The following is a 13,856-nucleotide window of genomic DNA, read 5'->3' on the forward strand; positions in this document are numbered from 1 at the left end:
AGGTGCTGGAAATCTGAAATATAAACAGAAAATACTGGATAAACTCAGCAGATCTGGGATATTGCGTGGAGGTGCAGACTTAACGTTTAGAGACCAATATGACTCTTCTTCAGGCAGTGTGATGGCACAGTGGTCAGCACTGCTGTCTCACAGCATCAGGGACACAGGTTCAATTCCAGCCTTGGGCGATTCTGTGTGGAGTTTGCACGTTCTCCCTGTGTCTGCGTGGATTTCCTCCAGATGCTCCAGTTTCCTCCCGCAGTCCAAAGAGGTGCAGGGTTAGGTGGAGTTGTGGGGATAGGGTGGGGGAGTGGGCCTGGATGGCGTGCTGTTTCAGAGGGTTGGTGCAGACTCAATGGGCAAATGGCCTCCTTCAACACTGTAGGGATTCTATGGAACAGGGAGGTAATGGGAGTTATATGGATGCGAAATATTAACTCTGTTTCGCTCTCCACAGCATTTATCCAGCATTTTATTTTTAATTTATATTTTACACCCATTCTGAGATAAAGTGTGACATCGGTGTATGTCATAATTGAGTCATCAACTTTTTTTTGCAAGTGGCAAAAATCATCATGCAAGCACTAATGGAAAAAGCACAAAAGAACCAACCATTTTTTAAAACAGGTTTGTTAATCATCCAAATCACTCAAAATGCCTTTGAATGTTTTTGCCCCACAATTTTTCAGTAACTGAAGCTTCTTAATTTTTTGCTTAAATAATTTGCAAAATGCTACATATTTCACAAAATCATGCTTAAATATATTTACTGAATTCTCATTTATTTTAATACCGTTAAGTATCTCTCTTGTTTATTCCTCCCTTATTTAAAAAGCCTGAAGTTTGGTTCGATTCATTAACCTTATAGTAGCTGGAGAAGTTTTGCATGTAATTTGTTAATCAACAAGCACGATCAATGGTTGCATCCCTTATGCCAAGGGTTCAAGAAGTAGGATTTTTTCAAAAGACAGTGAAATAAATTGAATTTGCAAAGTGTTTGATCAAGCAAAATCCATAGAGCTTTTACGGATACATAAAGGGCAAAATAGTTATTAGGGAGAGGGTAGGGCATCATAAGAATAAACAGGGTCATCTATTTGTGGATCCACAAGGGATGGGAGAGGTCCTGAATAAATATTTCGCGCCAGTATTTACTGCTGAGAAAGACACGAATGTTTGGGAAATAAAAAGTGATGTCTTGAAGAGTATACATATTACAGAGAAAGACAGGCTGGAGGTATTAAACGCATCAAGATAGATAAATCCCCGGGACCTGATGAAATGTATCCCAAGACGTTGTGGGAGGCTAGGGAGGAAATTGCCGGCCCCCTGGCTGAGGATCGCCAGGCACAGGAGAGGTGCCTGAAGGTTAGAGGGCAGCAAATGTTGTGCCCTTGTTTAAGTAGGGATAAGCCTGGGAACTACCGACCAGTGAGTCTTACTTCTGCAATGGGTAAGCTGTTAGAAGGTATTCTGAGGGACATGATCCACATGCAGACAGGCATGGGCTAATTAGGGAAAGTCAGCGAGGCTTTGTAAGGGGAAAGTCATGTCCCACGAGTTTGCGTTTTTTGAAAGGGTAACCAAGAAGGTAGATGAGGGCAGTGCGGTCACCGTCATCTCCATGGACTTTAGCAAGTCCTTAGACCAGGTGCCACATGGTAGTTTGCTGCAAAATGTTAAATCTCATGGAATCTAGGATGAGGTAGCCAATTGGATACAAAACTAGCTTGGCGACCGAAGACAAAGGGTGGTTGTTTAGGGTTGTGTTTCAAACTGGAGGCCTGTGACTGGCAGTGTGCCTCAGGGATCAGTGCTAGGTCCACTGATATTTATGATATATAAAAATAATTTAGGATGAGAATATGAGGCATGGTTAGTACGTTTGCAGATGACACACAGATTGGTGGCACAGTGGACAGTGAAGAAGGTTATACAAGATTGCAACAGGATCTTGACCAATTGGACCAGTGGGCCAATGAATGGCAGATGGAGTTTAATTTGGATAAATGGAAGGTGATGTATTTTGGTAAATCAAATCAGGGCAGGACCTATTCAGTTAATGGTAGAGAGTTGGGGAGAGTTACAGAACAAAGAGATCCAGGAATACAGGTTCATAGCTTCTTGAAGGTGGAGTCACAGGTGGGCAGGGTGGTGAAGAAGGCATTCAGCATGCTAGGTTTTATTGGTCAGAATATTGAATACAGGAGTTGGGACGTCTTGTTGAAGTTGTACAAAACATTGGTAAGACCACATATGGAAGGAATACTGTATTCAGTTCTGGTCATCCTATTATAGGAAGGATATTGTTAAACCAGAAAGTGCAGAAGAGATTTACGAGAATGCTACCAGGACTTGATGGTCTGAGCTATAAGGAGAAGCTGGATAGGCTGGGACTTTTTTTCCCTGGAGCGTAGGAGGCATCGGGGTGATCTTATAGAAGCCTATAAAATAAGGAGCATCGATAGGGTAAATGGTCGACATCTTTTCCTAAAGGTAGAGGAGTCTAGAACTAGAGGACATAGGTTTAAGGTGAAAAGAGAGATACAAAAGAGACCAGAGGAGACATGTTTTCACAGAGGGTGGTGAGCATCCAGAACGGGCTGCCAGAGGCAGTGGTAGAGTTGGGTGCAATTTTTTCCTTAAAAAAAAGTTACATGGGCAGAATGGGCACAGAGGGAAATGGACCAAATGCTTGCAAGTGGGACTAGCTGGGCCGATGGGCTTGTTTCCATGCTGTAAACATCTATGACTCTAAGCAAGACTGCAATTTATCTAAAATTTAAAAAATGTGTTTTGCAAATTGTTTAAACAACGAGAAACAGCAATCCTGCTTCTCAACAAATGATTATCTTTTTATTTCAAAGAAAGATTGTTTAGAGAATGGATGGATTATTTGGAATTGAAATTTCAGTTTAAAAACTATCATTGCTGATGTAATTAGAAAACGCATTAAACAGAATTTTTGTTTATGAAAATCTGTATTTATAAAGATTGCAAAAGTCAATAGTTCAAAAAGGGCACATCTTCTATTCCTAGAGCAGACAAGGAGTGAAAATCACAAAAATGGGCATCAATTTGTGTGCGATTTCCAGGAACATGAGAAGCTGGTAATGGGGACAGGTTATGTTGTAAAAAGATACAAATATCTACAGGGACGGGTTGAACAAACCGACAGATATGAAGTTACAGAGGGTTTGTGTTCTTATCATTTGGGCCCCATTCTCTTGAGCCTGACTTCTTAAAAGTACCAAACTTCAGACCCACCAGAGCTCCATAACATCTTTCCGGATGTTTCTGGAAGTCTGTGACCACTTCCCCAGACTGCCTTTAAATCACAATTGCTTCAATACCACCCAGTTGCACAAACCTCCTGGGGGCCCCTCCAATGATCCCTGGCAGCAGAACTGTCCCAAACTTTCAAATCCATAGAACTGTTACAGTGCAGGAGGTCACTTGGACTATCGAGTCTGCACTGACCCAATTTTGACTCACTCCCCCTGTCCTATCATCATAACCCCACTCAACACTGTTGGATGGTGGGAGGAAACCCACGCAGACACGGGGAGAATGTCCAAACTCCACCCAGTCACCCAAAGCCAGTATTGAACCCAGGTCCCTTTCGCTGAGACAGCAGTGCTAATCATTGTGCTACCCTTCTAATTTGGACACTACTATAACTAAAATGTATATGATCCGATACTTTTACAACTATCCTGCTATAACGGGTAATCCTCATGATTCCAGTGGGGGTTTGCACACCTTTCTCAAGGGCAATTAGGGATAGGCAACAAATGCTGACCTAACCAGCAACCCCCACATCCCAGGAGAGAATATTTTAAAATCCTCTTCCACTGAAGAATGACCAATTAACTTAATTAAAGGCAAAATACAATTTTTCCACTTCAAACACCAACTTTGTGGTATACCTCTGGAGAGTCAACGGTGTGCCTGACCTGCACACTCGTCCCCACACCTTCCCCAGTCCATCATTCATCTCCACAGCCCACCCCAAACTCTCCATCGCTGGGATGGGGGAGACAGGCAGGCTACCACCTCAATTGTATTATCGCGATTACCAATTTACAATAACCAGAAATATATATTTAAAGTTAGCGGTGGAAGAATTTGAGGCGGTTGGGAGGGGGAAGAGCGACTTCCACCTGAAAGGTTGGTTAAAAAAAGAGCATTTTCCTCCTCCTTCACCCCTCGGGGGATGGGGGGGGATAGGGCGGACTGGGACTTGTGCGGCAAATTGCTGATGCGGGGCCCCGGGTTAAACTCCGAACAGGGGTGACGAGGAGCCGGGACCACGGGAGCTGCCGCCGATCGCAGCCGGCGCCATGGATCGCGGCAGAGGCTCAACTCACCGCCAACTGTCACTGGCTTCGCCCTCGCGCGCGCACCGATGGTCAGACCCGGGCCCACAATATGGCGGCAGCACGGGCGCAGCAATCCCAGCAGCCACCTCGCCACCCGCACGCTCTGCGCCTGCGCGCCCACATCAACTCGAAATCTGTGAAAGTTTTCCTCCCCCCACTTCATTCTGTGGGCAATATCCTACTTTCCGTTGATGTACACTTATGCGAGTCAGTGTGTGTGAACTGTCCCCATTTCTTTTTCAGATGAAATGTATTCACGTGAAGGGTTTTTTTTAGGGGGTTGTTGGGGTGGGGGGGAACCTTTTCGCTGTAACATCGCGGTGAATAAGATCTATCCCCGCCCTTGACGGCCGCTGGCGGGCGGACGGACAGATGTTGATGTAACACCGGAAGTCCCGTTTGATGGTCAGAATCAAAAGTTTCCAGTTGATTGTTATGTTATGAGTCTTGCTCTTGGCGGCAGAGACCGGGTCGAGAATAGTTTTAGATCAGAATCAGTGCCTCTGAGGACGCGAAAGCCTCTATCGCGGTGATAGCACCAGGGCTGGACGGTGAGTTAGTCCAGTCCCCCTCTCTCCCGGCCAGGCGGCAGGACGCATTCAGAAAGTAGTTAACAAAGCACACAGGGTCTTTGGTTTCATAAATAGACATATGGAGTATTACTGAATCTTTATAAAGCTCTGATTAGGCCCCAACTCGACGATTATGTCCAATTCTTGTCATATTTTTTAGGGAGGGTGTTCCTGTCCTTGAGAGGGTGTAGAGGGGATTCACGAATGGTTCCAGGCATGGGAGATTTTACCTACAAATGGAGAACCTGGGATCGTTCTACTTGAAGAAAAGGAGGCTGAGTAAAATCGGTGCCGTGATCTAGACCAGAAATGACAGGCGTGTCCAACCCAGTTGTCTGTGCAAAGTCCTCCTTACTAACATCTGGGCAGCACAAGTGGACAGCACTGTGACTTCACGGCGTCAGGGTCCTAGGTTTGATTCCCCGCTGGGCCACTGTCCATGCGGAGTCTGCACGTTCTCCCCATGGGTTTCCTTTGGGTGCTCCGGTTACCTTCCGCAGTCCAAAGACGTGCAGGTTAGGTCGATTGGCCATGATAAATTGCCCTTCGTGACCAAATAGGTTAGGAGGGGTTATTGGGTTACGGGGATAGGGTGGAAGTGAGGGCTTAAGTGGGTCGGTGCAGACTCGATAGTCCGAATGGCCTCCTCCTGCACTATATGTTCTATCTCGGTGCAACCAAAATTGGGAGCGCCGGCCACAAACTATTTCAACATGTTTCTGGACGAGTAATCCAGAGGCCCAGACTGATGCTCTGGAGACATACGTCCAAATCTACCCCCCTCCCTGGCAGCTGGGGAGAGATTAACTTCAGTTAATAAACTGGAATAATATGCTAGTCCAATTAATAGTAATGAAACTACAAACGTTATTGTAAAAACCCATCACAACAATGTGGTTGACTTATAACTGCCCTCTGAAATTACCTAACAAGCCACTCAATTCAAGGGCCATTAGGGATGGGCAAAAAAGTAATGCTTACATCCTAAGAATTAAAAAAGAACCCCTGGGTGTCACTAAATGAGTTCCTAGGGGGTACTTTCTCAAGCCCAAACAGTTCATCTGCCCTGTCAATGATCTTCCCTTGAGCATTTGCTCAGAAGTGGGGATGTTCACTGATCATTAAACAATTTCAATTATAATTCTTCAGATACTGAAGCAGCAACAGAAGGTGGACAATATTGCAACACTGCATTTATTAAAAAATATATTCTGCTTGGTAGATTTTTGAAAGTTCTACAATTGGTAATGTAAAAGTAAGGAGTATAGCTATTTATGAATCTTAACTACAGTGTATAGTTAAAATATTATCAACTTGGTCCAAATATATGATGAACCTGAATAATGGGTTAGATATAAGGTATAGTTGGTTCTGTATGTATCTGTTTTTTTTATTATTTCACTGAATATGACCATTGTTGGCAATTTGTTGCCCAATTGCTTTTGTATTGTGCAGTAATTCTGCATCTGTTAGATTGCACCATCTTTTTTAAGTGTTACCTATAACTCTACTGCCACACTGAGCTATTTATGTGCATTTTCAGTGGAAACTATAATTATACAGTATGTTTAACTTTCAACTGTTTTTTGACAGTAGGGCTGACTATCTTCCTGTAAATTGTGTTCTAGACAGACCATTCTTGAAAGGAGAACAACCTGCTGAAAGAGATCACTGGCTTTGAGATCTATAATTTTTCAGGTGATGGAAGCTGCATTTGCAAGCTTCTAAAATGTTGCCAGATCACCTTGAAGAGATCTCTATTCTGGCAATGAGCATTTAATGTCTGTTGCAGTCTAGATTTACATATGATTGAATTATTTAAGACATTTAAAAATATATACATTTAAGGTTCTTCTATTTAATTAAACATAGATACCCACTTTTACTTCAGAAATCCAGATCTGAAAAGTTTGATAAATGTAAGTTTTTCAGTACAATGGCCAAGTTCCACTCTGGGACTTGAGCACAAAATCAAGGCTGACACTTCAATGCAATACGCAGTGCAATACATCACTCGTGAGGCATTAAACAGAGATCCCATCTGGCCTCGGGTGAGGAAACAAAATGTCCTGGAACTATTTTGAAAAATAGTTGGGGAGTTATCCTTGGTGCCCAGGCCAATATTTATCCCTCAAGCAAGATGTAAAAAAAACAGATTATCTGGTCATTATCACATTGTTGTTAGTGGGAGTTTGCTGTGTGCACATTGGCTGCCCCATTTCCAACATCACAACAGTGACTATATTTCAAAAAATGCTTTGTTGGCTGTGAAGTGCTTTGGGATTTCTGATGGTTGTAAAAAGTGTGATATAAATGCAAATCTTTTTCATGATATGTACTGTTATTTGATATTAGCTGATACTTTGTTGACCTCCAACAAGCCTGAGGAAAAATTAGTTTCTTCTGTTGGCTTTCCAGTAACCCCATAGAAAGTATGGATATTAGGTTAAGTGAAGATTGATCTCGGTTATGATACATTTTCATTGAAGAATCTGAAAGTGAATTCTCCCTTAACTCTTGATCTGATCATCTAAGGTCATAGAATTCTTGCACAGCAACTCCAGAAAGTTTATTAGAAAGTAAAATTATGCTTAACCAACTTCAATAATGACTTTAAAGGTAAAGTCGGCCATAGTCCCAGATGACCATAGCTGGCAGTGGTACAGTGGTTAGCACTGTTGCCTCACAGCGCAAGGGACCCAGGTTCGATTCCCGCTTGGGTCACTGTACGGAGTCTGCACTAGGGATTTTCATAGTAAGTATATTGCAGTGTTAATGTAAGCGTACTTGTGACAATTATAAAGATTATTATTAGGCTGCTTTCCCCTTTTGAGGGGGAGGGCTGACTGGTGGTGGATTAACCTGAGGATCGCCATACTTCAGGCAAAATGCAAAGTTGAGAAAGCAGGGCCTTCAGCCGGTACGGGAATTGAACCCACGCTGTTGGCCTTGCTCTGCATCACAAACCAGCTGTCTAGCCCACTGAGTTAAACCAGCCTCTGGTTGACTTTATAATTACTTTGCAGACCTTTTGATTATGTGTTCTGATTGGGGTTTGGTTGTAGTTGATGTGACGGTCTCCTCTCTGTCTGGTCTTGGTCTTTCAGGTCACGTGGAAAAGCTCCTCAATACCTAGTTTTACATCTGGGGTCTTCTATTGTTTCTGTGCAATGAGGTATTACAAAACTCCATTTTTAACCCCTTTTCTGACCATCACAACACCTTGCAGTCAGAGCCAAATTGGCCTGATAATTGGCTCTGACTGTTACTAGTCTAATTTTATTGGTTTTAAATTAATAAGACATCTGTGTAGCAGTGAATAGGGTGGTATTCATGTTGTCCAAGATCCTATTCACTTTCCCTGATACAATATTCATTTTACACAAAACTATTAATTTCCACTGAAAGCACCCCGATTTGCTGTATCAAACTTGCAGGGATTACTGAGGTTTGTAATGCATTTGTCTAACATGGACAGCCATATGCCTGAACTACTACAAATCACAAAACTGATGGTTTAAATGTATTTGGTATTAGAATTGAATAATCAATACTGTAGCCTAATTTCATGCATAACTCAATCGAGGATATTCATTTTTTCAGGATTTATTGTAGCATTGATTTCTTTTAATATGGTGTCACAAAATAAATCTGACTGTATTAGTATCCTATTGTGAAGCCAAATCTAACCATCGAAATTTACCTACACTGGCTTTGCTTCCACAAACCATTTTATTTTCAACACAACTGCCAGATGGGGATCAAGGAATGTTTAAAAGGAAGTATACTCGCTAACATTGGTATACTCTCTTATTTATGCATGTCCTATTTATTGCGTCATAAATGTTACTGAATACATTTTTTATATTTACACACTGCATTGTATGGATATGTGATCTCATGATATTTTTCTTTATCTTAAATAGCTGAGTGTGTCAAGTCAGTAATCCAACATGTTTACCTGCGATATTTGTGGACAGAGTGGCCTGTCAGAACCAGACATGAGGACACACATTCTTATAATGCATGAAGAAAATGAGTACAATTGCCCAATCTGTAATCTGTCAGGAATCAGTTATGATGAATTGATGTTCCATATAGAGACCTCCCATAGTGAGGTGAAACCTGTGGATGATAGCAGGACAGTCTGTTCCATTGATAAAGAAAAGGATCTTGATGCTTCATTTCAGACCAGTAAGTTAGTTCATTTAGAGCATAAAACTGTTCCAGAACAAAAAGAATTTGAAGTGGACAGGATGGAAGAGCCAAAACCAGAGATTTCTTGCTCTGCTTCTCCTCCTAGCTGTGAGAGACCATTTAAACATAACATAAACAGAAAGGATGAATCCAAAAGATTAATGCCATCAGGAGCTGTCAATGGACATGTTTCAGGAACGGTTTGGAGGCAAACAGAGAAAACACTATGTGATAACAACCATAGAGGATCAGAAGACAATGGACTTCCTAGCAGTTCTGAAGAATCTGTGAAGTTTGATGCCCCGGAATGTCCTTTTTGTGGCCGATTAGGAAATTCAGGAGAGGATCTAGATGAACATGTTAAAAACAAGCATTCCGAGTTGCTGGAAACTCCTCAAAAAGGTGTGAAATATGTGTATGAGGCAATGCTTCTAATCTTCAGCAGTGTAAGTGTATCAGAATTAAGAGCTACGGTTTGGAGACAAAGAAATGTCACTATTTATAAAATCAATGTCCAGGGTAGACCTCCATGACAGCGTTACCCTCATATATTTGTCCCAGCTCACCTTGTCCATATAACCCAACTCCTCTCTTAACCTTATTCCACTAAACTACTGACCATCTGACTTCCCTTCCTGGCTCCAATGCTCACTGACATTCTTAATTGTGTTCTCTCCTCGGGTTCTGCCCTTGTACGAACACAGCAGGTGTTATTTGCTGAGCATGCCGGAACCAGAGTGAAACCTGTTTTCACTGATCATAAACCTTTTTCTTATATTTTGAAAACAATAAGGACGAGCTCTTGATTCCACAATCATAGAACTACAATAATATCTTTAGCATTTAAAAAGTAACAGATTTATCAACCAGAAATAAGCATATAATTTTGAAGTTTATAGTTAAAACAGTCTTCCAGAACGACCCCTAAAAGGCCCACTTGGTCAGAACACACCAGTGAACTATCTTCTTCGCAAAAACCTCCTTATAGATTTTTGACTATAAAAATCCAGTAATATTACCCAAGGAAAAGATGCTATCACTTTACTAAAGGTGTACCACACAACTCCTCAAATATTTCCACTATGGAAATATGTAGACATCCAAAAAAAAGGTTCAGAAGCAGACTATTTTCTGAAAACAAAAACTTCTGGCTTGACTGGATGGCTTCTTCAAATTTACAACTCTCATACCTTCTCCCAGCACAGATCTGGGGCGGGATTCTCCCCCACCCGGCGGGGCGGGGGGACCCGGCGTAGGGGAGTGGCGCCAACCACTCCGGCGTCAGGCCTCCCCAAAGGTGCGGAATTCTCCGCATCTTTGGGGCCAAAACGGGCACCAGCGGCCTTTGACGCCCGGCGCCGGGTCTGGCCGAAAGGCCTTCGCTGGTTCGCGCATGCACCGGTGGTGGCGTCACCACCGGCGCATGCCACTGGGGGATTTTTTTCCACCTCCGCCATGGTGGAGGCAGTGGCGGCAGCAGAAGAAAAAGAGTGCCCCCATGGCACTGGCCCGCCCGCCGATCGGTGGGCCCCGATCGCGGGCCTGGCCACTGTGGGGGCACCCCCTGGGGTCCGATCGCCCCGCGCCTCTCTTCCCCCCCCCCCCCCCCCCCCCCCCCCCCGGGGGCCCGCTCGCGCCGCCGATCCCGCCGCCACCAGAGGTGGTTCAAACCTCGGCGGCTAGAGAGGCCTCCCAGCGGCAGGACTTCGGCCCATCGCGGGCCGGAGAATCGCCGCAGGGGGCTCGCCGATCGGCGTGAGGTGATTCCCGCCCCCGCCAATTCCCGAGTGGTGGAGAATTTCTGCCACGGCGGGGGCGGAAGTTTCGGCGGCCCCGGCATGCGGGGTCGGAGAATTTCGCCCCTGGTCACAGGACATTTTCCCCCCACACAGCCACACCAACTCAGCTCAACATCTTTTCTTCAATATCTTATTTCCCTTCCATTGTTCTCGGACACCTCTTTGAACTCCACTTTTCCAAATATGAGACTTTTTCATGTTTTCCTATTGCCTCCACTTTCGGGTCAGTAACATTTAATATACCTTCCCCTGTTTACTTATGAAACCACGATACTTCGGAACTTCCCTTCGAAATTCAACAGCGGAAAAGTCAGGTCACTGCTTATCTCATAATGCAAATTTAAAATCCAACCTATTGTAAATTCAACATCCACATAACCTCTCCTCACAAATGCCTACATGCATAAATACATACCTAACACCTTTATCTCTCTTACCTCCCAGTTCCCATGGACAAACTATCTATTAACCTCTCCCCAGTTTAATTAATCAAAGACACACACAGCCTTCTTTCCAGAATACCACTATATTCCCAAAAATATTTTAAACAATAACATTCATCCACATAATCCCTCTCTCCTTCAAATCTGCTGTCATCACCACTCTCCTCAAGAACCTAACCCCTGACCCCCCTGTCCTCGCAAACTACTGCTCCATCTCCAACCCCTCGTTCCTCTCCAAAGTTCTTGACTAGTGTTGCCTCCCAAACCCCTGCTTAATCCCTCCTATTGGGTTTCCATCTCTGCCCTAACACTGAAAATTCTTATAAAAGTCACACCCTGTATGACTGTTACAAAGGTAAACGAACCCTCCTTGCCCTTCTCGACCTGCCTGCAGCTTTTGACACAGTTGATCACACTGTACTTCCATAAACATCCAGATGGGGGGGGGAACTGACCTCATTTGGTTCCATTTTAATCTATCTAATTGTCACCAGAGAATCGCACCCTTACCTCTGGTGATCCCCAAGGATTTAACCTTGCCCCTCCTCCTATTTCTCATCAGTGCTGCCCCTTGGCAAAATCATCCAAAAACACTGTTAATTTCCACATGCGTTCTACTGAATAAGCAGGAATGTCCTCCCGAGTAAAATACTGGGAAGGCTGAAGAGATTGTCTTTGGGTCCTGCCACAAATTCCTTTCCCTCCCATTGACTCAGTCCCCTTCCTGGGAACTGTCTAAAGCTGAACCACTCTGTGCAAAACTCTGTTACATTTGGATCTTAAGATGATCTAGTGATCAGTATAAATATGCTCAGTAAGATTGTCTATTTCCTCCTCCATAACATCTCTTAACTTTGCCCTGCCACAACTCTTTACTGCTGAAACCCTGATCCATGCCGCTGTCACCTACAGGCATAACTATTTAAACACCGTCTTGGCCTGCCTCCCACACTCTACTCTCTGTAAAGTTGAGAACATGAAAACGTCCGCTGGCTGTGTCCTAACTCTCTCCAAATCCTGATCGCCTGCGTTTGCTAACCTCCACTGACTCCTGGTGAAGCTTTGATTTGAAAATTCACATCCTTGGTTTTCAAATCCCTCTATAGCCAGGCCCCTCCCTGTCACTTTAATATAGCCTTTTGCATATCTACGATGCTCTAATTCGAGCCTCACGTGCATCCTTGACTTTGATTGATCCTCTATTGCTGACCTCACTTTAAGCTGCCTTATCTCTCGATTTCTCTTTTTAAACCAGTCCATTTCTCCTCCTCACTGTCCTCCTTTAAGACGCTCCTTAAACACACCTCTTTGACCAAGCTTTGGGTCATCTGCCATATCTCCTTGGGTAGCTTGGTGTCACATCTTGTTTTATAATGCTCCTGTGGAAATTTCTTGGGATGTTTTATTATGTTTTTTTTTATAAATTTAGATTACCCAATTATTTTTTCCAATTAAGGGGCAATTTAGCATGGCCAATCCACCTACTCTACACATTTTTGGGTTGTGGGGGCGAAACCCACGCAGACACGGGGAGAATGTGCAAACTCCACACGGACAGTGACCCAGAGCCGGGATCGAACCTGGGACCTCAGCGCCGTGAGGCGGTTGTGCTAACCACTGATGTTTTATTATGTTAAAGTCATTATACGCACTCATAAACTATTGTCGAAAAATGCAAATATGCCTGACCGGCTATGTCTAAATTTTTTTTTTAAAGTTCCTAAAACTGATCGCTTCCTGACCAAGATCGTTATTTTTCACTGCTTTTCCAGTCCAGTTGCTAGAATATGTTTAATTGTACCCCCAGGATGTTCTGCAGCACATTGCTTTCAGTGGAGCAGTGCTATAATGTTGCTCTTACCGATTTTAATATTACTTGTACTGTATTGGAGTAGAGTCTGCATCACAATGAGCTGCTTGTTCTACAGTGTGTCCTGTAGGTGGCATCAGTCGTCTGGCTTCCTGTTAAATCTCGAAAACTGATAGAGGGTGTCAGCAAGTGTGGGACAGTAAACCATTTCTGTGAAGCGTTCTAAACTATTCCTTTCCACTTAAAAGAAGCTTAATAACAAAAGTTTCACCTCCATATATAGAGGCTAAATTTACTTTCAGAGTAAGACTTTCGTAACAAAAATCTTATTTCAGTCTTGAATGTACTTCACAGCCCTCTGGCGTACAGAACTCCAAATACTCACAGTCCTCTTTAATGTAGAAATTCCACTGCATCTCAGTCCCATTATTCTGAGAGTAAGTCCCCTTCTAGACTGTCCAGCCAGAGGAAACAGCTTCTCAGCACCCTGTCAAGCCATCTCATAATCTTGGTATGTTTCAATGAAATCACTTCTGATTCTCCTAAACTCCAGAGATTCTAGGTTCAATTTACTCAACTCTTTCCTCACAGCAAAGACCCTTAGGAAGTCAACCAGCAGTATGTAATAGGCCCAGTCATGAAAATCACCTGGG

At 43.5% G+C, this 13,856-nt stretch overlaps 2 protein-coding genes across 5 annotated transcripts in view; one reads left to right on the forward strand and one right to left on the reverse strand.

The window, feature by feature from the left end:
- kpna5 (karyopherin alpha 5 (importin alpha 6)) overlaps positions 1-4,498 on the reverse strand; it is a 55,604-nt gene extending 51,106 nt beyond the window's left edge. Inside the window, exon 1 of the mRNA XM_038799621.1 lies at positions 4,371-4,498. The gene's annotated coding sequence lies outside the window, so the exon portion shown is untranslated. The remainder of the gene's footprint in view (positions 1-4,370) is intronic.
- Positions 4,499-4,657: 159 nt separating this feature from the next.
- Positions 4,658-13,856, forward strand: part of LOC119967288 (zinc finger containing ubiquitin peptidase 1) — a 37,145-nt gene continuing 27,946 nt past the window's right edge. Inside the window, exons 1-3 of one of the 4 annotated variants that reach the window (XM_038799619.1) lie at positions 4,658-4,787; positions 8,062-8,129; positions 8,881-9,553. In XM_038799619.1, the coding sequence (XP_038655547.1) occupies positions 8,908-9,553 (646 nt within the window). In that variant the 5' untranslated portion in view covers positions 4,658-4,787; positions 8,062-8,129; positions 8,881-8,907. Of the gene's footprint in view, positions 4,934-8,061; positions 8,130-8,880; positions 9,554-13,856 lie in introns of all 4 variants that reach the window. The other 3 variants (XM_038799618.1, XM_038799620.1, XM_038799617.1) reach the window with 3 other exon arrangements.

The sequence above is a fragment of the Scyliorhinus canicula genome, chromosome 6 (genome assembly GCF_902713615.1).
Source record: "Scyliorhinus canicula chromosome 6, sScyCan1.1, whole genome shotgun sequence".
Lineage (NCBI taxonomy): Eukaryota > Metazoa > Chordata > Chondrichthyes > Carcharhiniformes > Scyliorhinidae > Scyliorhinus > Scyliorhinus canicula.